Raw genomic sequence first — 25,162 nt, 5'->3', positions numbered from 1 at the left:
GCCATGAGGAAGGTGAGCCTTCCTCATGGCGGCTCCCGCTGCGAACACCTTGGGATTCTCTCTTTCAAGCGCCGACTCTTTTTTTGTTGTTGTTGCTTGGGGAGAGGTTTAAAAGCGTTTGGCTCGCCGCGGTCGCCGTGCAGACTTCACGTCGTCACGCCGACGCACGATGCTTCTCGACCCATTCAAACACTTGGGGTGACAAATAGTCTGAGGCCCCGTCCGCACCACAGCGTTTCGTCCTTTTTGCGTTTCGGTTTCAGAAAAGTCTCGCGTTTACATGGCAACGTTGTCGAAAACGATGTCTGTTTCCACGGAAAGTGATGTAGTGAGCATGCCGGGCCACTAGTGGGCACTGGTGCTTGCTTTTGTAATGAAACCACACGTGCAATGCAGTAAACAATACGGGGTTCCCATGGAGAGAGAGTCAGTCAGAAAGTGTTGTTTTCAGTGGCACCGTTGTTGTGTAAACAGGGCGCAAAAACACAACAACGGTTTTGACTTGAAGAGCTTGTTGGGTAAACTGAGCCAGAAACCTTGGGAAACCTTGTTCACCGTCGTTGCAGAAGGTTTCTTGTTGCAAAAGCGTCAGTGTAGTTCTAACGGAGACCCCCGACCTTTGACCTCCGCTTCGCCACCTCCGTCCTCACAGGCTCCCGCTAACCCGCCGTAGCTGAGATAGCTAGCTCTGCGTTCACCGCCGGAGGGGAGAAAAGGTGGTTCGGCAGAACTCGATAGACTCTATCAACGGATTAGTGGGCGAAATCAAAATGTCACGGATTCTCTTCAAGGAGCCAGATTAGCTAGCGTCTCTCGCTGTGTGTCTCTCCCTCGGAGGACAGACAGGTTGATTATCGGGACATCAGGGACAAACACTTTCTGAGCACAAAACCACGGCGGAGACACAGAGTCAAGGGCACAATTACACATTGATGTGTTTACAATGACTTCCTGTAATGTGAAGACACTTTTGTCACACTTCCTGTTGTGTTGTTGTTGTTGTTGTTGTTCGCTTTGTGTAATTATTAACTTTTGAAAGTAATTCAAGACTAGAGACCAACATCTGTACTAAACCACATGTAACCCTGTTCTGTCTGTTTTATTATTATTATTATTATTATTATTATTATTATTATTATTATTACTATTATTATTATTATTATTATTATCGTTTTTATTATTATTATTATTATTATTATTCAGACCTATTTTTTAATACATTTTTTCGATGTCTTCTGTTATCATTTACCAGACAAAAAGGCGGGAAACGTGTGAGGCCACACAAAGAGGATTAAAACTGCCCGGGATTCGCTGAGCAAGGAGCTCTGAGCCCCACCCCCACCCACCACCACCTCCTCCTCCTCCTCCTCCTCCTCCTCCCACCTCCTCCTCCTCCTCTCTCCTGTCATCCCTCCTCCTTCCTCCCGAGTAAACGGAGTAATCACGTGTTAACAGGTCACCACGGTGAGAAAAGAGAGCGAGAGACGACGGAGAGAGTGGGAGAAATGCAATCCGTGTAGATGAGAAAAATAATAATTACTCAGAAAGCAATAATTCAAGCCCTTCTTTTCATCGCCTCCTCTCCTCATCCGTTCATCCCTCCGCCCATCCGTTCATCCACACCGCCCCTTTACATACACATGCACACATTTTCCTTCTTTTTTTTTTTTTTTTTAAACTTTCTCTGCTTGTCTGTGAGATTTTATATTGTCTACGAGAGAAAAGATAAATGCTGAAATGTAAAAAAAAAAAAAAAAAAAAAAAAAAAGGTGAAAAATCGAGACATTCCACCCCCTCTTAGCCCCGCCCCCCCCCCTCCCCTACCCCCCGCTGCCCCTCCTTTTCTCCTTCATGTCAAACTCTGCTGACTCCTGATTGGTGGATTCAAAGAACAAAAGATTAAAGGAAAAGAAAAAAAAGAACAAAAAAAAAGACTGTTAGTTTTATATTGACGGCCATGTTGGTTTGTAGCCCCCCCCATCCCCCCCCCCCCATCCCCACCCCTCCCCCTCCCCCCCACCCCCCCCAGTAGATATTTGACAGTACAGCAGGACCATGTTGCTCCAGTATATTAACTGCCCCGAGGACTGCCACTTCCCAACCAACACTGCAATGTCTTCAGCTCTGTGTGTTCAATGTTTTTAGACTGTTATATTGTGTACATGATTAAAAAAAAACAAAAAACAAAAGGAAAGACCACCATCCAATATTAAAGTCAATATGTTTCTTTGGGTTTTTTTCTGTTTGTTCGGTTTGAATTCTCTTTTTTCTCTCTTGTTTATTTTTTAAAAACACATCCTCTCACTGTTACTGCAGTTTGACGATTATGCTGTAATTAAAAAATAATAATAATGATGATAATAATAATAATAATGACGACGATGATGATGACGATGATGTTTTTGTTGGTCCAAGTTTTCACATGTCCGCTAGCAAATTGTCAAGACAAAAAAAATAGTACAATAAAGACTAAAATCTAACAACTAAACTGCAAGTCATTGTGGGCTTTGTCTATTTTTATCCGGTGATTGGAGTGCGGTGTGCAGACGGGACGGGACGGGGAGGTGGGGACGACCAGGGGGTGGGGGCGGGGCCTGGGCGTCACGCCGGGATATGATTGGACGCTCATTAATCTGCGTATCGATAATCTCATCCCTTTACGTAATGGGCGGAATAATATGAGATTTCTTTGTATTAAACTAGATCTGCATGTATTATCTGGCAGCAGGCTGCTGCTGCTTCATGTAGACTAAAACGGGGATTGGGGGGGGTTGGTTGGGGGGGGGGGGGGGGTGGAATATCCATATGGCAGTTATCGGTGTGGCTGTGGCTGGCGACCTCCACACCTCAAACTTCACCACCATGTGGAGGAATCGTGTCGACCTTTCACCATACAGGGAGGGGTATGGAAGTAAAACTGTGCCATCAGATTCTGAATTCGAATTTCTAACTATGAATTTTTTTACCATTGAAATCAGACTTTAAAAGCTGTGGAATTTCAAGTACGTATCTATTTTTGCGTCTGATTTTTTTTTTTTTCCAACATCTAAAAATATTCAGTGTGCAAAAATTCAATGTGTCTAAAAAATTCTCTAAAATTCAGCTGCAAAAAAATTTTGCTGTAAAAAAATTCAACCACAAAATAAATTCAGCCACAAAAACCAATTCAGCTGCGAAAAATTCAGCTGCAAAAAAATTCAGCTGTAAAAAAATTCTACCACAAAATAAATTCAGCTGCAAAAAAAATTCAGCCTGTCTCATTCTTTGCAGCTGTTTTTTTTTTTGCGGTTGAATTTTTTTTACAGCTGAATCTTTTTGCAGCAGAATTTTTTAGACACATTGAATTTTTACACACTGAATATTTTTAATGTTGAAAAAAAAAAAATCAGAAGCAAAAAATAGATACGTACTTGAAATTCCACAGCTTTTAAAATTCAAAGTCTGATTTCGATGGTTAAAAAAAAAATTCAGAATTAGAAATTCGAGTTCAGAATGTGATGGCACAGTTTTACTTCCATAGAGGGGTCACATTAAGGCATGCACCGACGAGCACCGGCCTTTAGCTACTTGCCGATACCGAAGTACCGATACCAGTACCAGCAAAGGCACGTTAACGCTGAAGGTCTGAAACGGCCACACGTGTCCCAGTTGACATCAAGCTTGAAGAACATCCACGAGTGTGGAACCGGGAACAAGAGACACAGTTCATACGTACAGCAGATGGATAGAGCTTTTCCACCAAAAAAAGAACCAGGTTCACATTGTTTATTTCCTGCTATAAATCTATAAATAATAAATACCAAGATCCGACTCTCTGAGGTAAAGTCAAACGGTCTGAGATCTGTTGGTGAGTCTGTGTGATCAAATCATATTAAGTGAGACCACATTCATCAGGTTGATCCAAGAACTAAACTGAAGCAGCAGGAGATCAAAGAGATGAAGGAGAGTTTGAACCGGGCTCCTTCCTGACCAGCTGCAGGAAGTGGCTGCACATGGTGGATGGATGGTTTCCAGTCGGGATGCTTCTCCTGTCCAGTGAGTTTTCCTTCATTTCTCCTTCATGAAAACTTCCTGTGTCGTCTGATTCGACAGTCAAGAGCGATCAGTCGTAACAGGATCACCTTATGTGTGTGATCCTCCGATAAAAGTAGCAAACTACAAAGATTTTTTCCATTTCATTTGCTCACACTTTATTTATATGTGTTATTGTATTTTATGCTTTGTAAATAGCCTTCTTCTGTTTCTTCTGTTTGTGTTAATTGTTGTCGTTTCCTTTTTCTTCATGTTTTAAAGAAGCTTTTCACGCTTTATCAGTTTTACTTTATTTATAGTCGTACTTTATTAATTATTTCCGTGTCTTCTGCTCACTTGTAACGAGCGACAACAGTTCAGAGATTTTAAGTTCTTTACAGTGTGAACTGTTATCCACTTTATGCAGCTTGTTACAAATTATAATAATAATAAAAAAAAGTCTGATCGTATTTTTTTTTCTTCTGTTAAATATTAAAGATTCTGGGGGGGAGAATTGTATATAGAAACTGTAATACAGCTGTGATACAGGGAGGGTTTTTGTTTTTATTATTCAAAATCAATTCAACCTGAACAGTAACTTGTGCTTCAGTGGTTAAAAGTAACTGATTACTTCCCCCTTCACAAAGTGCTGCTGTCAGCGTCCCTCAGAGGCGCCGCGGGCCTCACGTTCAGACTCCCAGCAGCACTAATGACACACACACACACGTGTGTGTGTGTGTGTGTGTGTGTGTGTGTGTGTGTGTGTGTTTGCAGCTACTGTACCGAGGCATTACGGCTGTAATAACATAATCCTGCAGATTTGGCCTGACAAATAGACAGTATGCTGCCGATTTCAACTGACAGGAGGGAATTATCGTCTCCGTGCACTTTGCAGATGGCGAGACGTGTGTGTGTGTGTGTGTGTGTGTGTGTGTGTGTGTGTGTGTGTGTGTGTGTGTGTGTGTGTGTGTGTGTGTGTGTGTGTGTGTGTGTGTGTGTGTGTGTGTGTGTGTGTGTGACAGCAGATGGATTTCCATGTCTGGATTACAACATGAACACACCTGCCTGAGCCGAGCTGACGGCTTCAGAGTGATGAACTCACATCAGACCAATCGATTAGATTCTTGGACGTCAGCGGCGAACAAATCCGCCAAAACTGCGGAAAAAAACGGTCCCAAAGCGGACGGGAGCGGCACCTCAAAAAAAGAAGAGATCAGAGGAGATCGGCGTCCGTTGCCATGGAGACGCCCCCCCCCCGCTCAGTGTTTCACACAGTGAATGTTGCTGCCTGACAGCGGAGTTAGCGTCGATATGAGCTAGCGGCTAACAAATATGGTGTTGGCGAAGGTCTCAGTCAGGTGTCAGTGAATGTTTGGATTCAGCTTCAGTTTGAAGGAAATAAAAGCTGCAGAGCCTCAAAACTGCGTTATACACTGCGTCACAAGGAATGGAACAATACAGCAAAATATTTCTGAAATGACGACTTAGCCTAGCTACGGCTAACTAAACAACAAGAAAACCTCCGGAGGATTTGAACCATGTGGGACCCACTGTGAACTTTTATGGGAACGCTCAGCCAGGAGTGAGAATAAAAACTACTCAAATACATTTGGAGCATCAAAAGCTCTTTTTGTATGTTTGACATAAAGATTCAAAGATTCATTAATGAATAAAGTCTCTGAATGGTTCCACATAACGTGTGACCACATTTGTGATGAGAAATTTTGTCTTCAAGTGTAAAAAAAAAAAAAAACGAGGCGGTGATGGCGATATCACACGACGACTTCCCACTCAGGAGTGTTCGGTGGAAACAAGCGCAGGGTGTCGCTGCGTCGGGACGCAAAACGACAAGGAAAATAATTGGAATTCTTGAGCCAAGACATCAACGTTCCAAATAAACAAGATGGTAAATTACTGAGGATTATGGTGTTGGCTGGTAAAAAGGCAATAGCCAAGAGATGGCGCCAGGATCTGGCACCTACTGTCGATGAATGGATGGATGTAATGTTAAACATTTATAATATAGAAAAATTGACTGCGTCTCTTAGACTGGAAGGTGACAAATTCAAGGATAACTGGAAAGGACGGCTACAATATATTCAGTAACATAGACCTGAGGACGGTAATCCTTTCTACAGAGGCCAGGTAGATATATATATATATAAAGTATTTCTTAATTTTTACTCCTGATTCTGAGCTACAACTGTTTCTTGTATTTTTGTATTATTTATATTTTTCTTTTTCTTGCCTGTTTATTTTTCCTTTGCTTTGTGTGAGTATTCCCTTTTATTACAAGTATGGGAATTATAAAGGACATTGAGTTTGGGAGAAATGTGCTTGTATTGTGAAGGATTGACTGTTGTACATTTTGGAAAACGCAATAAAATACTAATTATATATATATATAAAAAAAGATATCAACGTTAGACCAATTCAGCCTTAAAAAAAAAAAAAAAGTCAGAACCAATTTTTCTACATGCGACTTGCTTCATCACTGACGTCACAGAAAAGCAGCTCCTCCAAAATGTTAAAAGCTGTGTTCTCTTTTTTCTCTCCTCCTCATGTGTTCTCCATTCTGTCGCTCGTATTTAACAACCACATGAACATGAATCTCCACGGGCTGGCCAGCGTTGCCAGGTAAGGCGGGTATCCCCCCAACTGAGGAGCCAAACTCTCGTACCTTTAGCCTTTGTTTATTTCGTACATTTGCGTCTTTATCACACAAAATAATAGTTTTACGGTTTCAACACGTTTTCTGATTTGGGCTGGAAACAGTGAGTCACATCTGGCCGATCACGTTCACGCGGCAGTCTGATAGCGGTAGCGTTTAAAGTGTGGCGTGAACGATGACGCAAACGATACCGGCAACACACGAGTGGCGAGCATCAGGAGCGGAGCTTCAGCACACGTCCAGACACTCGTACGACACTCGCGAATGACTTTGACTCACGCGAAACCATCACCACGTGGGTTTGTTTTCTCAGCGTCCAGATCGCTTCAGACTTTCGACGCGTTAAACAGATGTACCTGAGGACGAGTGCAGAGCGTTGAGGCACATCACATCTTCAGCGTCATCCTTTGTTTCTTATCTTTCAACTGTCGCATACAAATGCTTAGCGCTTACAGTTTTCCCACATGGAAAGAATCTATATGAGGATATATGCACATATATGAAACCAATATGCAGCATATATGCACATATATGCTGCATATATGACAATATATGTACATATATGCACATAAATCCTACATATATGCACATATATGACCATATATGCTGCAGATATGTACATATATGACCATATATGCTGCAGATATGCACATATATGTACATAAAACATAGGAAAACGGCCAATTTTATATATGTCACATATATTCAAAACCTATATCAAAGCATATATTAAAACATATATGTTTATATAGGTTCTTTCCATGTGGGTTTCTATGGTCTTTGTGTAGATTTCATCCTCCATCCCTTAAATTCCAATTTCTTAGCTGAAATTCTGTCACCTTACGTCATTCCTTCTGCTACAGATGCATCACATGAACTTTACTGTTATTTCTGTGTAATTATTTGTGGAAGCGGGTGAAATAAGGACATAGAGACGGAGGCCTGCTGGAGCACTGCGTTTTGTCTGATTTCCCCAAATCAACCACTTCCTGTTTCTCACTTTACTGCTGCTGCCCTCTTCTGCTCAACACTGTGAACTGCACCTGTTGACCTTTTTTTTTTTTTAACATGCAACACAACTCAGATGTGTGATTTATATTCTGCATATTCCCCCTTTCTTTTGACACTAACCTCCAGGCCTTTATTTATTTTGAACCCTTTGTACTTGCATGTCGTTCTCACCATGGTGAGTTGGGTCAGTAGTTCTTGTCACCTTGCGCGTCCTCCGCAAAGTTAAAATAAAACTGTGAAAGACCGTGTAAAAGGACAAAAGAACAAGCATGTCGGAGGTCGTCCACAGAGATATAACAGAGGGGAAAATGGGTTTTGGTGGCGAGGAACCTGACGTGGGTCGTGTGGCCACATCAATAAAACCAAGGTTTAAAAAAAATTTATTAAATAAAAAATTCTATAATGAGTGGATTTTGTTGCAGTTTTGTCCTGCTAAAACACTAAACATATGTGATTATGTAACACAAGAAAAATACAATGTAAATTAAAGGAACAGGACTTAAAGTGGTTCCAGTCAGATTTGAACGACTCTTCAGCTCAGACTGAAGTTAAAACACTGGAGTTCCACAGGGTTCCGTGTCGGGACCCATAGACTTCACGTTACACTGGTTTCCTGTAGGGAATGTTATCAGGAAACACCCTCATTAACCGCTGTTGTTATGTATTTGTTTAAAAGTCTGATGCACCACACACTATCCCCACTGTTCATTTGATTTTTTTTTCCAATCTCCCGTGTCCATGTGTTCACAGTGCGGGAGCAACGTTCTGTTCACCGACCCGCTTTTTAATTATCCGGCTGCTGGTGAAGTGAGGTCACGAGTCTCCCCTCTGGATGAACCTCCTTCACAATAAAGTCCACTGATGACCTTTACCTGAGCAAGGTAATATCAGTCGTAAATGTCAAACCCTGGGGAGTTTTCCCACTTGCGTTCACAAAATCAATTCAGAAAAAGTTTCTTGTGCACTCATAATGATTACTCATATTTAAGTTTTTTTTTTAAATGCAACGCTTTGGAGAAGATCAATATATTAGATCAGAGAAAAATGTAACAACGCTAAAATCTGATTATAGTATCTCACATTATGGCAGCAGAGGAAGCCATTTATTTTCTTTATTACCGCCAAATAAATCAAAATAGAGTGGGGGCTGTACGCTCAGTGATTTAAACTGGGTGTTGTGGAGGAACGTGTTCCCAGAGGAAACGCTTCATGTCTTCACAACAAAGTATTTTAATAGAAGAGGACACTTACAACATATTAGCCCCACAGGATTCATCACCATGAAATGTCAACTTAATTCACACGGTCAACAAAGAAGGACAGAAGAGTTCAGGAGTTCACCGCAATCGGAGCGATTTCATTGGTTCAAACCGGATCCTTCGCTGTGGAGACTCAAGACACACAAATACAACATGTACGTTTGTTTCAACCTTTAAAAAAAACAAAAAAAACAAACCCCCCAAACAAAGCCCCTCTGAGCTTCAGCTGTGAAAAACCCCTCTGCACGGTGAGAAGGCAAACATCGAATCTGTCAAAATATACTGCATATAGAGATTTATAGATATATAAATACAAACAGGCAATAAAAAGAATCTGTGTGCCGTCCCAGTGTATGTACAGTCAAGGCTTACGAAGCTGATAAATTCAGGGATGAAATCACACACCGCTAACTCTCCCTCCGCTTCCCTCATTCATCCTCCTCATCCTCCGCCTCCTCTTCCTCCTCACTCCATCTTCGACATCTCAAACTTGGTGGTCATGGTTTCCTGCGACAGAGAGCACAAACACCACAGGCCGTTTTACACCTTTTCAAGAGGAAACAGTCACTGGAACTGGAAATGGAAATGGAAATGGAAATGGAAATGGAACTGGAACTGGAACTGGAACTGGAACTGGAACTGGAACTGGAACTGGAACTGGAAATGGAAATGGAAATGGAAATGGAAATGGAAATGGAAATGGAAATGGAAATGGAAATGGAAATGGAAATGGAAATGGAAATGGAAATGGAAATGGAAATGGAAATGGAAATGGAAATGGAACTGGAACTGGAACTGGAACTGGAACTGGAAATGGAACTGGAACTGGAACTGGAACTGGAACTGGAAATGGAAATGGAAATGGAACTGGAACTGGAACTGGAACTGGATTCCAAACGCAGGTGAGGAGGATCGACAGTCCGTTGCTGCTCAACCGTCTTCAATTCCACAGCTCTCCTCCAACAAAGAGAACATTTACTAGCGTTTCCCTGCATGTGGAGAACATTTGTCAGGAGTGGAGCCGGACCGTGACGGAACATGAAGGCTCGTCTTTCCAAATTCCGACCAGTAGTTTCAACAGTGTTTTGACCGAGAATAAGACGCATCCTGATCCTCCGCTCGTTCAGAGGATCATGCTCCCGCTAAGTGACTCTCGACTTGTTTGTTTGTTGCTGCAGGAAGAGTTGAACGCCGGCCAGGATATCACAATCCAGGATAATAGGATTTAGTCAGGCTGCAAAAACAAGACGTGACGACGACAGGACAGAGCAGGGGCCGGGAGCCAGGGCTTTCATCTGTGGACACAAAGCTGCCACATCCGGAGCTGCTTTCATCTTGCAGAGGAGAGGAGAGGAGAGGAGAGGAGAGGAGAGGAGAGGAGAGGAGAGGAGAGGAGAGGAGAGGAGAGGAGAGGAGAGGAGAGGAGAGGAGAGGAGAGGAGAGGAGAGGAGGTCACGCCCTGAGTCCTCAGTCAGCCACAACATTATGACCACTGAGAGAGAGGAGACTGCGTTCTCCTGGTCTGTCTCACAGGACTGGTTAAGTGCTAGTTCAGGACTGGTTAAGTGCTAGTTAAGGACTAGTTCAGGACTGGTTAAGTGCTAGTTCAGGACTGGTTAAGTACTAGTTCAGCACTGGTTCAGGACTAGTTCAGGACTGGTTAAGTGCTAGTTAAGGACTAGTTCAGCACTGGTTCAGGACTGGTTAAGTGCTAGTTCAGGACTGGTTCAGGACTGGTTAAGTGCTAGTTCAGGACTGGTTAAGTGCTAGTTCAGGACTAGTTAAGTGCTAGTTCAGGACTGGTTCAGGACTAGTTCAGGACTGGTTAAGTGCTAGTTCAGGACTAGTTCAGAGCTAGTTCGGGACTAGGTCAGGACTGCATCATAGACTGTAATTGTTTGCACTGAAAGACATGCTGGACTGGTTTCATCCATATTGGACAGTGTTTGACTAGCTGTTGATTTAGTTCTCCAAGTGTTTGTCTGCACTAGTTTCAGGTCAGCTCCGGATATTTAGAGACTCAGTAGAGACTCGTCTGAGCCACATCCTATTCTGTTATTCATTTAAAGGTTATCATGGCACAATTTCACCGGCGGCGTTCATCGAAGATGAAATTGGGCAGAGCGAACATGTTTGACACGGCTGACCGATGTGATTGGGACACAAAACCTAGTATTGACGTGATGATTTCCTCTTCATCTGAGAATATATTCCAGGAGACAACGGATCCTCTGTGGAAACGGCGTGAGGAAGCGGCGAGCATTCAACGTGACGCCTGCCTCGTCTGATGAATCGGTGACAATTTCCTCGTCAGCGCGCTCGCACATCGTCAAGCAGCGGCCTGCCGTCGCCGTGACAACGCAGCAAGATAATCAAGCGGGCGTGACGTAACCGCGGCGATGCAAGGGCTCTGCTACCCCCTGCTGGTCAGAGGCAGAGCTCTGTGTGTGTGCGTGTGTGTGTGTGTGTGTGTGTGTGTGTGTGTGTGTGTGTGTGTGTGTGTGTGTGTGTGTGTGTGTGTGTGTGTGTGTGTGTGTGTGTGTGTGTGTGTGTGTGTGTGCCAACCAGTAAACGTACCTCGTCAGAGTCCAGCAGGGGAGGCAGGGCGCTGTGAGGAAAATAAACACATGTTCACGATTCTTTTAATTTTTTTTTTGTAAATGTTGACGACTGTTCGGGTTCCTGCTCGCGGTCACTTACACGTCGGCCATCGAAGTGGGGATGTTCTCTTCAACCCATTTCAGATCTTCGTCCTGTAGAACATTACAAGTCGCATTGAAGGAGGAAGGCAGATTAAGACTTTATTTTCCTATCCGAGGTCTCAGACTGTGGTCCGACTCACCACTTTGTTGGCTTTGACTGAGCCGTTGGCTTCGCTCTTCATGCCCCTCATCTTCATCCCACCTGGAGGCGTGAAAAACAAACGCACCAAGTTCAAAAACACGGAGACGGAGTGAAGCTTCCACCTCTAATCTCAGATTTATTTGATTCAAGTGTTTCAGATTTAATGTCAAAATTTCGCCGACAGCCAATGAAAGGCTTTCTCGTGCCTTGTCACAAAGAAATGAATTGATGAGAAAGAAGAGGGGGAAGCGGGAAAAGAAGGAAGTGGAAGAGGAGAAAGAAGAAGAAGAACAACAAGAGGAAGAAGAAGAGGAGTTAGAGGAAGTGTGTGAATCGGGTCCCAGTTCCTGACCAAAGGCTTCGTTCATCATCGGCTCCTTCTCCTCCTCGTCGCTCTCTTCATCCACCAGAGGACTGAAGGCGTATCTACACACACACACACACACACACACACACACACACACACACACACACACACACACACACACACACAATATTACGTCAGTGTTAAACACAGGACCCCCCCCACCCCCCCACCACCACCACCTCCACCTCCTCACCTCTGGTTATTGGCTGACGGTCGCCATAGAAACATGATGACCAGCAGGATGGTGGAGAACAGGAAACGCCAGAAGGAGTCGTCGATCCAGAGCTCCCTCCAGTCCTGCCAAACACATCAAACACACACACACACACACACACACACACACTGCAGGTCAGTCGGTGAGTTTATAAAACCAGTGCAAGTCGTGTCAAAACTTCCAGAAACAGCGAGAGAAACTCACAGATTGACATTTGGACATCCTGAAAGTCTTCGTGGTCCAAATGATGAAAATGACCGAAGCTGAGGAGCACAAAGGACCGAGATTATGACGGAGAACAAGACCCTGCTCCTGACGTGAGGAGGAGGAGGAGGAGGAGGAGGAGGAGGAGGCCTACCGATGACGGCGAAGATGAGCGTGTTGGTGAAGTGTCTGTAGAGGGAGAGCTTCACCACGTTCCTCCGGAGCCGCAGGAGCTTCATGGTTTGAGCCAGACTCACAAAGATGTGACGACGAGGGTCAAGGAACGACAGCCGGCAGTTTGACCTCACCTGGAACCTCACCTGGAACCTCACCTGGATACTCCCTTCTCAACACTCTCTGACTCTGACTCTCTCGCGTCTGCAAGCTTTACTCACGCTGCTGGAAACTTGACCTGACGGTCTGAGCTCCTTCAAGATACAAAACTCCACTCGTGATCCACGGAGCAACACGGAAAATACAACGATAAAGCGGAGGGGTGGAGAAAAGAAAGAAAGAAAAAAGAAAGCTAAGGCAGAGGAAACCAGCAGCACTCAAAAAAGAAAAGAATAAAAATAAAAAGCGGGAGGGAGGTGCAGTAATGGATATCCACCAGCAGAGAGAGGAGTCGAGCACAGCCAGAGGGATAGCAGCCAGGAGAACTACATCATCTTCAGCCTGGAGGAGGAGCAGCAGGAGGAGGAGGAGGAGGAGGAGGAGGAGGAGGAGGAGGAGGAGGAGGAGGAGGAGGAAGAAGAGGGGGAGGAGGATAAGGAAGGGAAGGGGGAGAAAGATGAGGAGGAGGAGAAGCAGGAAGAGGAGCAGGAGGAGGAGGAGGAAGAAGTTGAGAAGGACGAGGAGGAGCAGGAAGAGGAGGAGGAGGAAGATGAGAAGGATGAGGAAGAGCAGGAAGAGGAGGTGGAAGATGAGAAGGACGAGGAAGAGCAGGAAGAGGAGGAGGAGGAAGATGAGAAGGACGAGGAAGAGCAGGAAGAGGAGGAGGAGGAAGATGAGAAGGACGAGGAAGAGGAGGAGGAGGAAGAAGATTAGAAGGACGAGGAAGAGGAAGAGCAGGAAGAGGAGGTGGAGGAAGAAGCAGACAGTGATTGACACAGCAGGTTGTTCATTAAAAACAGCTTTTGGTTGAAGCAAGAACACACACACACACACACACACACACACACACACACACACACACACACACACACACACACACACACACACACACACACACACACACACACACACACACACACACACACACACACACACACACAGATTTGAATTAACCCTCGCTGCAGGTCTTTCTATTTTCCACTAGGGGTTTGGACACTCCTACAGTTGAGAAAGATGAAAGGATGGACACTCCTACAGTTGAGAAAGATGAAAGGACGGCTTCTCATCACTGGTTTCCAGCGACAAAGACAAACAGCCGGTAAAGGATATCCACCAAACCACACAGGAGTCAGTGAAGGCCAGAACTATGTCACACAGAATCAGACTGCTGGCGTTATCTCCTCGATCCTGCAGGACGAGACACGTTAGAAGCACACGCACGTGCACGTGCACGTGCACCCACACACACACCCTGAGTCAGTGTGTGTGTGTGTGTGTGTGTGAGACTCACGGCGTTGACCCTGAGGATTCCCTCCACCACGGAGAAGATGAGGTAGAGCAGGCCCACTGCCACCACCCTGTGGAGCAGCGCTCCGAGGCGCGGCCTGGTGGACGCAGGAGGAAACACAACGACTGTAACGCAGCTGAGGAAACAACGGGCCTGTGTGTCCCAGGGGTGGGCGATCCCGGTCCTGGAGGTGCTGCAGTCCTGCAGGTTTTCAATGTGTCCTCACATCAACACGGCAAATCAGTGGCTCCTTCTCCAGCTTTCTGCAGAGCCTCATCGTGAGACTTCAGGCGTGTTTGAGCAGGGAAACATTGAAAACATGCAGGACTGCGGCCCTCCGGGGTTTGGTTATCGGACAGAACAACACTGATGTAAATTAAGACAAATTTAAATGAATGAATTCATCTTTTTGGTGATTTGCAACTTGGTTGAAAGGCCTAAAAGCTCTATAATCTGATGTTAGAGGAAGATGCTCTATAATCTGATGTTAGAGGAGAAAGATGCTCTATAATCTGATGTTAGAGGAGGAAGATGCTCTATAATCTGATGTTAGAGGAGAAAGATGCTCTATAATCTGATGTTAGGGGAGGAAGATGCTCTATAATCTTAATGTTAGAGGAGGAAGATGCTCTATAATCTGATGCTAGGGGAGGAAGATGCTCTATAATCTGATGATGTTAGAGGAGGAAGATGCTCTATAATCTTAATGTTAGAGGGGGAAGATGCTCTATAATCTTAATGTTAGAGGAGGAAGATGCTCTAGAATCTGATGTTAGGGGAGGAAGATGCTCTAGAATCTGATGTTAGAGGAGGAAGATGCTCTATAATCTTAATGTTAGAGGAGGAAGATGCTCTATAATCTGATGCTAGAGGAGGAAGATGCTCTATAATCTGATGTTAGAGGAGGAAGATGCTCTAGAATCTGATGTTAGAGGAGGAAGGTGCTCTATAATCTGGATGTTAGAGGAGGAAGATGCTCTATAGTCTGGCAGCTAACCCACTGTAGCCTCTTCACAGTAATCAGTACGTAGTGTTACTGTCAAAGTAACTGTAAAAAGTAGTGGGATTACAGTAACCACCACGTGCCGCTCACTGTCCCAGCCTGATCCAGTTTACTGTGTTTCACTTGATTTAAACATAAACACGGTGTCACGTCTCAAACAAACATGACGAGGTCACTGACTTGACGATGCCGTATCCCAGACTGGCGATGATGACCAGCACCCGGGCCAGAGTCCTCTTGACGGCCGAGAGCACCTCGGCGAACACCACCGCCCCCTGGACTGCAGGAGGACACACTACAGCTGCTCACGCGGGGAAACGTTCAAACACACACACACGCACACAAAATGCTGTCGCGGCCGCGCGGCTCCCACCTGACAGCCCTTCGTATCGGATGCTCTGGAACTCGGCGTAGTACACGGCCTTCTCCAGCATGCCCAGGAAGATCACGCCGCCGATCCAGAACTGGATCCGGAGCAGATCCCGCCAGTAACAGGCCGACAGGGCGAGCCACAGCACGGCCAGCAGCACGTACACGATGCACATCACCATGTAGAACTACACACACACACACACACACACACACACACACACACACACACACACACACACACACACACACACACACACACACACACACACACACACACACACACACACACACACACACACACACACACACACACACACACACACACACACAGTCAGATCTTCTCTTTTTGTTTCATTACAATAACAGCCGTTTGAAGGCATCACATTGTTTGTGTGTGTGTGTGTGTGTGTGTGTGTGTGTGTGTGTGTGTGTGTGTGTGTGTGTGTGTGTGTGTGTGTGTTCTTACCACCGTCAGAGGCCACTCGGAGGCTGATATGTAGCCATGAGGCCCCAACATGCTGACCTGGACTGGAAACACAAACAAGCTGTTAGAATTCTCCTGCCGTGACGCAACAGTGTAGTCCAGTGTTTTTCAACCTCTGCGCCGCGAGATCTAGTCAGGTGTGTCATGGGAAATGATCCAATTTCACATTTTTTTTCTAAAAAATCATTTGCTCTCACAGCCGACAGTGTGTTGCAGAGTAATCATGTATAAATACTCTTCACCACTAGAGGGCAGCACAGAACTTTGCCGGTGAAATGTAAAGTGACAGACGTCAGTGTGGTTCATCTCCACCTCCTGCTACCATCTTGTATCAAAGTACTGTGTCAGTGACAGTGATGGAGAAGTTTTTGAAAAGGAAGAATGTGAACCAGGATCTCAGCTCTTCATCCATCAGGTCCAGGTTTCACACTGATTTACTTGATTCCTGTTGGTAAAACGTTGATGAGAAATACTTTATATTGTTAATAGAGGCTGCAGAGTTTCACATTTTAACATTTTCAGGTGGAGGTGTGACTCCAGATTTTTCCAAACAAAAAAGTGTGTCTTGGCTCAAAAAGGTTGAAAAACACTGGTGTAAACCACTGCACCGCCGTCACAGTCCTTACACTGATTGTGTGCGTGTGCGTGTGTGTGTGTGTACTGACGCTGCATATTCCAAGGTGTAGCGGGGGTCTTGTCTGACACGACCTCTTGGATGTGGAGAATGAACATGTAGGGTCCGTCCTCCCACGTCTCGGCCGCCGCCTCCAAGTGGGCGGCGCCCACCGCCTGGCAGCGAATCAGAGGAGAGATGAGTACACACACTCACACACACTGACACACCGACACACTTCCATGCAGGTTGAGATTCAAAGATTTAGGAGAATTTTTTTTTTTTTTTGGGATTAATCCAGCTCACCTGTTTACCAGACGATATGTTCTCCGAAGCAGTTTTATTGTCCTTCGCAGCCGGCTGACACACACACACACACACACACACACACACACACACACACACACACACACACACACACACACACACACACACACACACACACACACACACACACACACACACCTTTACTTTAATTTAAAGCCACATGTTTGATCTTTTCAGTCCGTCTCAGTTACAAAAGTATCTTTTTGGTATTTTTACTTATTTGATCCCATTTTTAAAGTTAAAATCTGAAATAGAAAATGCCCTTAATGAGACTTTCTTGGTATAATTGCTGTGAGGCTAATTTTAAAAAGAATCATCTTGGCTTGTTCCTGCTCTATTATGCTGATAATGTGATGTTTCACTCATTTATTTCATATATGGAAATTAGCTGAATGATTTGTAATAAAGAAAGAAAACAAACTAACAATTTGCAGAGTAGAAGGCAAAATGAATTCAAACTTTTTTTGGTGAAATTCTGAGCCCACCTTCGGTTTGGGGAGCTCCACGTCTCTCTTGGTCTTCCCTGCCGATATTTTCACGGTGGGCGGCTGAAAGAAGCAGATATCAAACTGAGGCAGGCTCATTTTCACCATCTCAAGCTCTGTATGGTATTTCAAACTCTTTTTTTTTTTTTAACAAATGAAAGGCAATGACACGTTAGTACTAGTACTAATTATAAGAGGGAAAAAAATACATTATTAATAATCATGCCAGCAATCATAACAGCGGCAACAATAATAATAAAGTATATTTGCAGTCCTCAAAGGAGTCGGGAGAAGCAACCAGCTTGTCCAGCCGCACCTCTATTCTATCTTAATTAACGGAACATTCCTCTCGTGGCTGTCGGGAGTTATTTCAGGGTTAATGAGGCTCCTCCTCCAGGAAAAGACAACAGCTCCCTTACTAATATCATATCAAACACTTAATTATATTTTTAATTCCAAAATCTGAGGGTTTACAGTAACTACTTTGTTGCTATTGAGTATTAAAGTCCCGGTGAAATGAAAATTCGACCTCCAAAACACTCTAGGGACATTTTTTTATGTCAACTGGCCCGAGGGTAAAATGTTAAAGCACGGCAATCTGCGAGAAAATAGCCGATAAACGGCGCCATTTCCTCTGCTGGGCGGAGCTTCTGACAATAACAGAGTGACGTCACGAGTTGTGCACACGCCCAAGTTGTGTTTACATTATGGAGGATCAGAGTTTTGACCACGAAGAGGCTGAATTGAACCATATTTCATCATCATGGTCATTTCAAACCCAGTGATTGATGAAGAAGACACAGAAGGTGGTTCTGCCATCGGTGACCCCGTCTGGAACATGTTTGAGGAAGCAGAAGACGCTTCGTCCTCCATTCGTCCTCGCCTCCTCGCCTCAGCAGCCGCCACTTTTCACCTTTGAGGCTTTGAGGCTCCTGACTTTTGGCAGAACGACCGACTTCCTGGATCCAACACGTCCAAGAGCTTTTCCCACTGCGCGGAATCACCGAAGATGAGTCCAGGTATTACTTGATCGTCTACTAGCCGCCTGAGCTAGCGGCTAGCCATGCGAGCTAACGGCTAGCTGCTCCTACCGCCCGTGCTCCTCTTCTCCTCTCTCGGGTCTCTTCCAGGCTCAATCTTTCATCAAGGCTCATAAAACGTCGACTATAACTTCAAAACACTGTAAAAACTTGGATATTTAAGAGGAAACAAGCTGATATAAACACAACAGATCGAGATCTGCACAACTCGTGACGTCACGCCCACGAAGAAGGATTCCCCCGACTTCCTCGGCTGGAGATTCAAAATTCAAATAACTTTGTTATGCGACAACAGTGGTGGGGCAGAGTCGGAGGAACCTTATATTATATATTTTTTGCAAAGTAGTGCTTTACATTTCACTAGGCCTTTAACACTATTATTATGAGTATTCATAGTATTTAGTTTGCTATTTGCTCATTTAGTTTGGGGTTAAATGACATACTACTGTCTACAGAGAACGCTGTGGAGGCAGCAGGCGTGGGACCAGCATGCACCGGGGCAAGAGAGGCAGCAGGGAAAACAACGGCTCCCTTGTTCGCTTGAGGCGAACGAAAACCTTCTGGATCCTCACGTTGAAGTTTCTGCCCGTCGGACAAACCGCTTCACCGTCAACTTTTCACAGTCCCACTTTCACTTTGAGACTCCAGTTTCTTAACTTTATATAAAGTGTTCTAACTGCATTTCACCGTTTCCACTTTAAGTTTCCAGGGTACTATGCGTATTGATGTACGGCGCTTGGGTTTCAGCTGGAGTTGTTTCTCAATAAATGACGTCGACGTGACGTTTGGTTTGAAGACCAGTCGGCCTCATTACTAAGGGCCAATCCCAATTCTATTTTGTACCCCTACGCCTACCCCTTAGCCCTCCGCCTACCCCTTAGCCCTCCGCTAAGGGGTACTTCAGTTTTTGCGCCGTATTTGGACTTGAGAAATATGTCCTCATTCACCATGTGAAAGCGGAGGAGCTTCCCTGTTTGCTCTGGTCCCTGTTTTCAAAACACCCCTATTAGAAGACTTTGGAACTCTACAGTGTAACAATAAAATGTTATAAACACCGTCTCTACCAAACAAATACACACGGAAGCTACATATGGCAGATGGCTCTTACTAACACAACAGGTTTATATAACTTTAGAAGCGTATATATGTGAAATGCGAGTCCTTCGGCGCTGTGTCCTCCTACCCCTCTGTTTAAAGTGTGCCTCTGGAAACGCTTCGTTTCGAGGGGTGAACAGCCCTCAACCTCCCCCCTCCCCCTCCGCCTCTGCACAGTAGTGAAGTGGGACGCCCCTCAGACTCTCGTGAACGCGCACTTCAAAGGGGAAGGGGCAAGATGAAGGGCCATGGGGGAGAATTGAGACGCAGCCTAACAGTGAACACGAGACGTAGGTTTGTGCCGCTCGGCTGGTTTTACCGACGAGGATCAGAGGGAAGAATGTCGCACAGCCTGGAGTGAGCGCCAGCAGCTCCATCCAGTTCTGCAGCTTCAGACCCAGATACACAGATAACCAACCAACCATCCCACACACACACACACACGCCTTTCAGCCCTGTGTGTGTGTGTTAGTCAAAGTCCTATTAAAGTCCTCTTCAAGTTTCAGAGGGGGGGGGTGTCTCACCTGTGGCGGCGTCGGTTCTATCAGGCGAATTTTAGGGTCAAAGTTCACCAAGTCGAACTGAGGAGGGAAGAAAGAGATAAGACAACAATAAGCCAATATTTTGTACTGTTAAGCCTAACAGGAGATCTCGTGTGTGTGTGTGTGTGTGTGTGTGTGTGTGTGTGTGTGTGTGTGTGTGTGTGTGTGTGTGTGTGTGTGTGTGTGTGTGTGTGTGTGTGTGTGTGTGTGTGTGTGTGTGTTACCGTCTTGGGGGTCATGTGAAGCGAGCAGGAGGTCGGAGGGTACGAATGGAAGGCATAGTACCCACTTCCCCCTCCTGGATAAACCCCCGTCGCACGGAAGTACGTTTTGTCCTGATCCGACTGGAAACAAACAAACAAACAAACAAACAAACAAAGAGTCACTTCAAAGAAATTCGTCTGCCCTAATTTTACAGCCACAGAAAAGTCATCTGACAACGGACTGAATGAAACGATGTGAATGAAATGAATAAAAGCAAATGATTCTGCGACTGGCGGCAATGTGACATTACACATTAGTACATGATCAGTACTGTCACATCGGCGGTGACACAAACGTAAACATCTGGAGCTGCAGATGTGTCCTGCTACAGCCCCACGTCTCACCCTGAGTCTGTAGACCTCGTTGTAGCAGTGCGAGTTCCTCAGATACCAGGAGACGTCCAGCCGCACCGGAGACGAGGCGTTGCAGTTGTCCGACACCACTGCCAACGCAAAGAGACACGGCTGTGACTTAAAAAGTATCCCATTACTATCCTGAGATTAGTAACTCAACCCGCGGCCAGGAAACGTCCTGTGGATCGGTCATGGTTATGATATTGATTGTTCAGAAATTCTTTTTAAAGAAGCACTAACGTCCCGATTATAGAGCATCTTCCTCCTCTGACATCAGATTATAGAGCATCTTCCTCCTCTGACATCAGATTATAGAGCATCTCCCTCCTCTGACATCAGATTATAGAGCATCTTCCTCCTCTAACATCAGATTATAGAGCATCTTCCTCCTCTAACATCAGATTATAGAGCATCCTCTTCCTCTAACATCAGATTATAGAGCATCTTCCTCCTCAAACATCAGATTATAGAGCATCTTCCTCCTCTAACATCAGATTATAGAGCATCTTCCTCCTCTAACATCAGATTATAGAGCATCCTCTTCCTCTAACATCAGATTATAGAGCATCTTCCTCCTCAAACATCAGATTATAGAGCATCTTCCTCCTCTAACATCAGATTATAGAGCATCTTCCTCCTCTAACATCAGATTATAGAGTATCTTCCTCCTCTGACATCAGATTATAGAGCATCTTCCTCCTCTAACATCAGATTATAGAGCATCTTCCTCCTCTAACATCAGATTATAGAGCATCCTCTTCCTCTAACATCAGATTATAGAGCATCTTCCTCCTCAAACAGCAGATTATAGAGCATCTTCCTCCTCTAACATCAGATTATAGAGCATCTTCCTCCTCTAACATCAGATTATAGAGCATATTCCTCCTCTAACATCAGATTATAGAGCATCTTCCTCCACTAACATCCAGATTATAGAGCATCCTCTTCCTCTAACATCAGATTATAGAGCATCTTCCTCCTCTAACATCAGATTATAGAGCATCTTCCACCCCTAACATCAGATTATAGAGCATCTTCCTCCTCTAACATCAGATTATAGAGCATCTTCCTCCTCTAACATCCAGATTACAGAGCATCTTCCTCCTCTCACATCCAGATTATAGAGCATCTTCCTCCTCTAACATCCAGATTATAGAGCATCTTCCTCCTCTCACATCCAGATTATAGATTAGAGAGCATGATGGGAGTGTGACCTCACCTCTGAGACGGATCAGTGTGTTGTTGAAGAGCGTTTTGGTGAAGAAGAAGTAAGAATTCTGCTTCAGAGTCTCCTGCAACAAACACAAAACTCGGTTTTCACACTGTGTGTGTGTGTGTGTGTGTGTGTGTGTGTGTGTGTGTGTGTGTGTGTGTGTGTGTGTGTGTGTGTGTGTGTGTGTGTGTGTGTGTTAAAGGTTACTTGAAGTGTCCTTCCTCCATAGTAACTAACAGCATTAGTAAGTATTTTTTATAATCTCACTAAACTCTAAACAACATAAAGTTTCACTCTCACTATGGACAGATTTAGAATCAACCTGAGGGATTAAAACTGGAAACATTCACACGAACGCTTATTGACAAAAAGGACATAATTACATAATTATTTTAATTGACAAATACAACCTCATGTTAATGACACTGATTCACTCATGTCGCAATTATTAAAAGACGACACACACACACACACACACACACACACACACACACACACACACACACACACACACACACACACACACACACACACACACACACACACACACACACACACACTTACACTGCTGATGTCAACGGTCCACTTTCCCTGTTCCGACACGGCCCGAACCGGCCCGCACACCGCGAGCAGCAGCAGCAGCAGCGGCCGGGACCGGAGAGCCGGAGCCGCCATGAGAGGCACCAGGACGAGGGAAAGGAGGGAGGAGAAGAAGAAGAAGAAAAACAGGAGGGGGAAGAAGAAGAAGAAGAAGAAGAAGAAGAGCCGAATCGCACCACACAGACAGCTCACAACAACACCTTGCACTTCCTGCTTCCTGGACGCCTCAGGCGCATGCATGTGACGTCATCACGTACAGTGAACGTCCTTAAAGAAAACCAGTTTTTAATTTCGCGCCGTACTTTCGCTTTTCACGTTTATAATTAATCTATAACATGTTCTGTGACCTTTGCAGAACTGTACATTGTTGGGGATCAATAATAGTTTTAATTTCATCCCGGTGCTATTCTGTTCTTTTTTTTTTCTTTATTATTTTATTCTTATTTATTTTAATTAAATCGTGAAATACTCAAATCAACTAAACCAATTACTTTTATTTTTACAAACTGTGTTTTCTTTCCTGATGCCAATACAAGCTTCCTGGATGGAATTCCTTTTTTGGGGGGTAATTGTATAAAATATTCTGTGATAATAAATGTATAACATAATATATGGCGTATAAACAATCACACATCACAGCAACAGTAAAAATATCTTCAGCAAACTGAACCACATTATGAAAACCGTACGAAGCTACATGTTGCATATTCACCAGGTTTTCACTCTTTTACTATAGCTTTCTGTTTGCAACATTTATAAGCTAATAAGAGGAAAATATGCCAACCTTCTAAAAAATAAGTGGACTTTGGGCCTGAAAAGATTTACCTCCCCGAATCATAATTCCACAGCTTAGACAGGCAAACATTACTATGGAAGAGTATTAGGGCCACAGAAAAATAAAAAGAATAGAGGCAAAAAAAAAAAGAAGAAGAAAACCTCATGCACTTGAGAAAAAACACGAAAATCAAAGTCAAGATTTTTTTGGGGTGGGAGGTTAAAAAAAAGAGTCAAAAATCAATGTCGAGATTTTTAGGGCCACTGAAGGAAAACAAATATCGGAGGTAAAAAAAAACAAATATATAGAAAAAAATGTATGCGCTTCAAGAAAAAAGTCAAAAATCGACACCAACATATATATATATTTGGGTTTTTTTCATTATGCTGACTGCTTGTACGAAATGCCTGGCAGACCGTTTGAGGAAGTGGTTAAAGAGGGTTCGGGTTTACCTCAGTGGCTCTAATAATCTTCCGCACTTCTGTCGCAAATAGAAATGAGAAAAAAAAACGTTTTATGTTTTACTTGAACCTGCAGTTCATCTGTCAGCCACCAGGGGTCAGAAGCCTTGCTTAGGATATTAAGGCATCTATTAAACAAACCCAGCGACTAAAAACTACCCAAAACATGCTTTGTAAAGATATGCAGCATGTCCGTGTCGGGAAATATTTAGCTGCTGCGGGAACAGAAATAACCATAAAGCTATCTGCTATTAGCAGACATAACAAAATCAATATGAAATAGCAGATTAATACAAAAAGGCCAATCGAGTAGCAGGGTTAGGGTTAGATTTTAATGAATGCTCACTACCATCACCTTAGGCCCAGACATTTGATGATGATAATGTAGTCCAGTCTATTCTAAAACTGAGAACAGTAAAGCATGAATGTAAAAACTAAAGTACAGCTACTTTATCTCTTATTATACTTTCTGTTGCACCAATAGTCTGTTATATTGTATTTCCATTTGTAAAACTTTGTTTTTCTGCCTCTGCTAATGACTTGTCTTCCACTGTCTGTCACAGAAACACGGAGAGAACGACATGGGAAGAGACCACACATGCACTGAGGAGCTCGGGAGGAATTTTAATGTACAAATAAACAAATAAACAAAGCCTACACTGGCCTACTTCTCCTCCATGATGTCGTACCACAGCGATGTAATCTTGCTGACTTGTGGCTGTGCTTTAAATTGGAAACAATTAAACAGACTCGTATCGCAAATCAAGTAGCGCAGGGATAAACCGGAAGTGTGATTACGCGCATGGCGCCGCCCACGCAAACCTCCGGAATAAGGTCAATGTTGTCTTTTCCAGACGGTTTGACTCATCCAGTAAATAAAACGACAAAAAGCCAATGGAAAAGACAAAACAGGAGAAGCATTGACAAGATAGAAAAACAATATGACTACAGTTGTATATTTTTTGTATTATTGATTCTCGTTATATTTCCACATTTACGTCCTTTTAATTTTTAATCACTCGTGTGATTCTTAGACTTAGACTTTCTTTATTGTCATTGCACAGCACATCACACCTCAATGTCGTTGCTTAGCAACCGCTAAAAAAGGCATTAGAACGTATTTAAATATATTCCATAGTGTCGAAGTGATTCCTGATCCCGGTATCGGTATCTGTATCGGTGCATCCCCAGTATTTAACGTATGAGTTGTGGCCTGGTCAAACTGGAGTTGTGTCTCATTCGTTCGCGATGACAAACATGAGAAACTGTTTCCATGCGACATGAAAGGTGTCAGTCGGGTCTTTCAGCGACACGCCCGACTCAACGCTCATAC

At 44.1% G+C, this 25,162-nt stretch overlaps 2 protein-coding genes across 2 annotated transcripts in view; one reads left to right on the top strand and one right to left on the bottom strand.

Annotated features, from left to right (window-relative positions):
- Window positions 1-2,475, top strand: part of LOC308143063 (uncharacterized protein) — a 41,263-nt gene extending 38,788 nt beyond the window's left edge. Inside the window, exon 4 of the mRNA XM_080513734.1 lies at window positions 1,253-2,475. Coding sequence (XP_080369860.1) covers window positions 1,253-1,275 — 23 coding nt within the window. The 3' untranslated portion in view covers window positions 1,276-2,475. The remainder of the gene's footprint in view (window positions 1-1,252) is intronic.
- A 6,432-nt stretch (window positions 2,476-8,907) lies between these two features.
- LOC308141361 (transmembrane protein 87A) lies at window positions 8,908-22,792 on the bottom strand. Its single transcript, XM_080511482.1, has 21 exons — window positions 22,558-22,792; window positions 22,000-22,072; window positions 20,772-20,869; window positions 20,388-20,507; window positions 20,146-20,202; window positions 17,487-17,549; window positions 16,981-17,034; window positions 16,727-16,850; window positions 16,044-16,105; window positions 15,579-15,762; window positions 15,386-15,485; window positions 14,206-14,299; window positions 14,025-14,102; window positions 12,736-12,844; window positions 12,582-12,640; window positions 12,357-12,460; window positions 12,149-12,222; window positions 11,795-11,856; window positions 11,653-11,705; window positions 11,530-11,560; window positions 8,908-9,459 (listed from the first exon to the last, which is right to left on the bottom strand). The coding sequence occupies exons 1-21, from the start codon at window positions 22,666-22,668 to the stop codon at window positions 9,418-9,420; spliced, it is 1,752 nt and encodes a 583-aa protein (XP_080367608.1). The 5' UTR covers window positions 22,669-22,792; the 3' UTR covers window positions 8,908-9,417.
- Window positions 22,793-25,162: the final 2,370 nt, after the last annotated feature.

The sequence above is a fragment of the Blennius ocellaris genome (genome assembly GCF_963422515.1).
Source record: "Blennius ocellaris genome assembly, chromosome: 2".
Taxonomy (NCBI): domain Eukaryota; kingdom Metazoa; phylum Chordata; class Actinopteri; order Blenniiformes; family Blenniidae; genus Blennius; species Blennius ocellaris.
The sequence above is the reverse complement of the archived record's forward strand: the minus strand, read 5'-3'. Positions and strand labels throughout refer to the sequence as shown.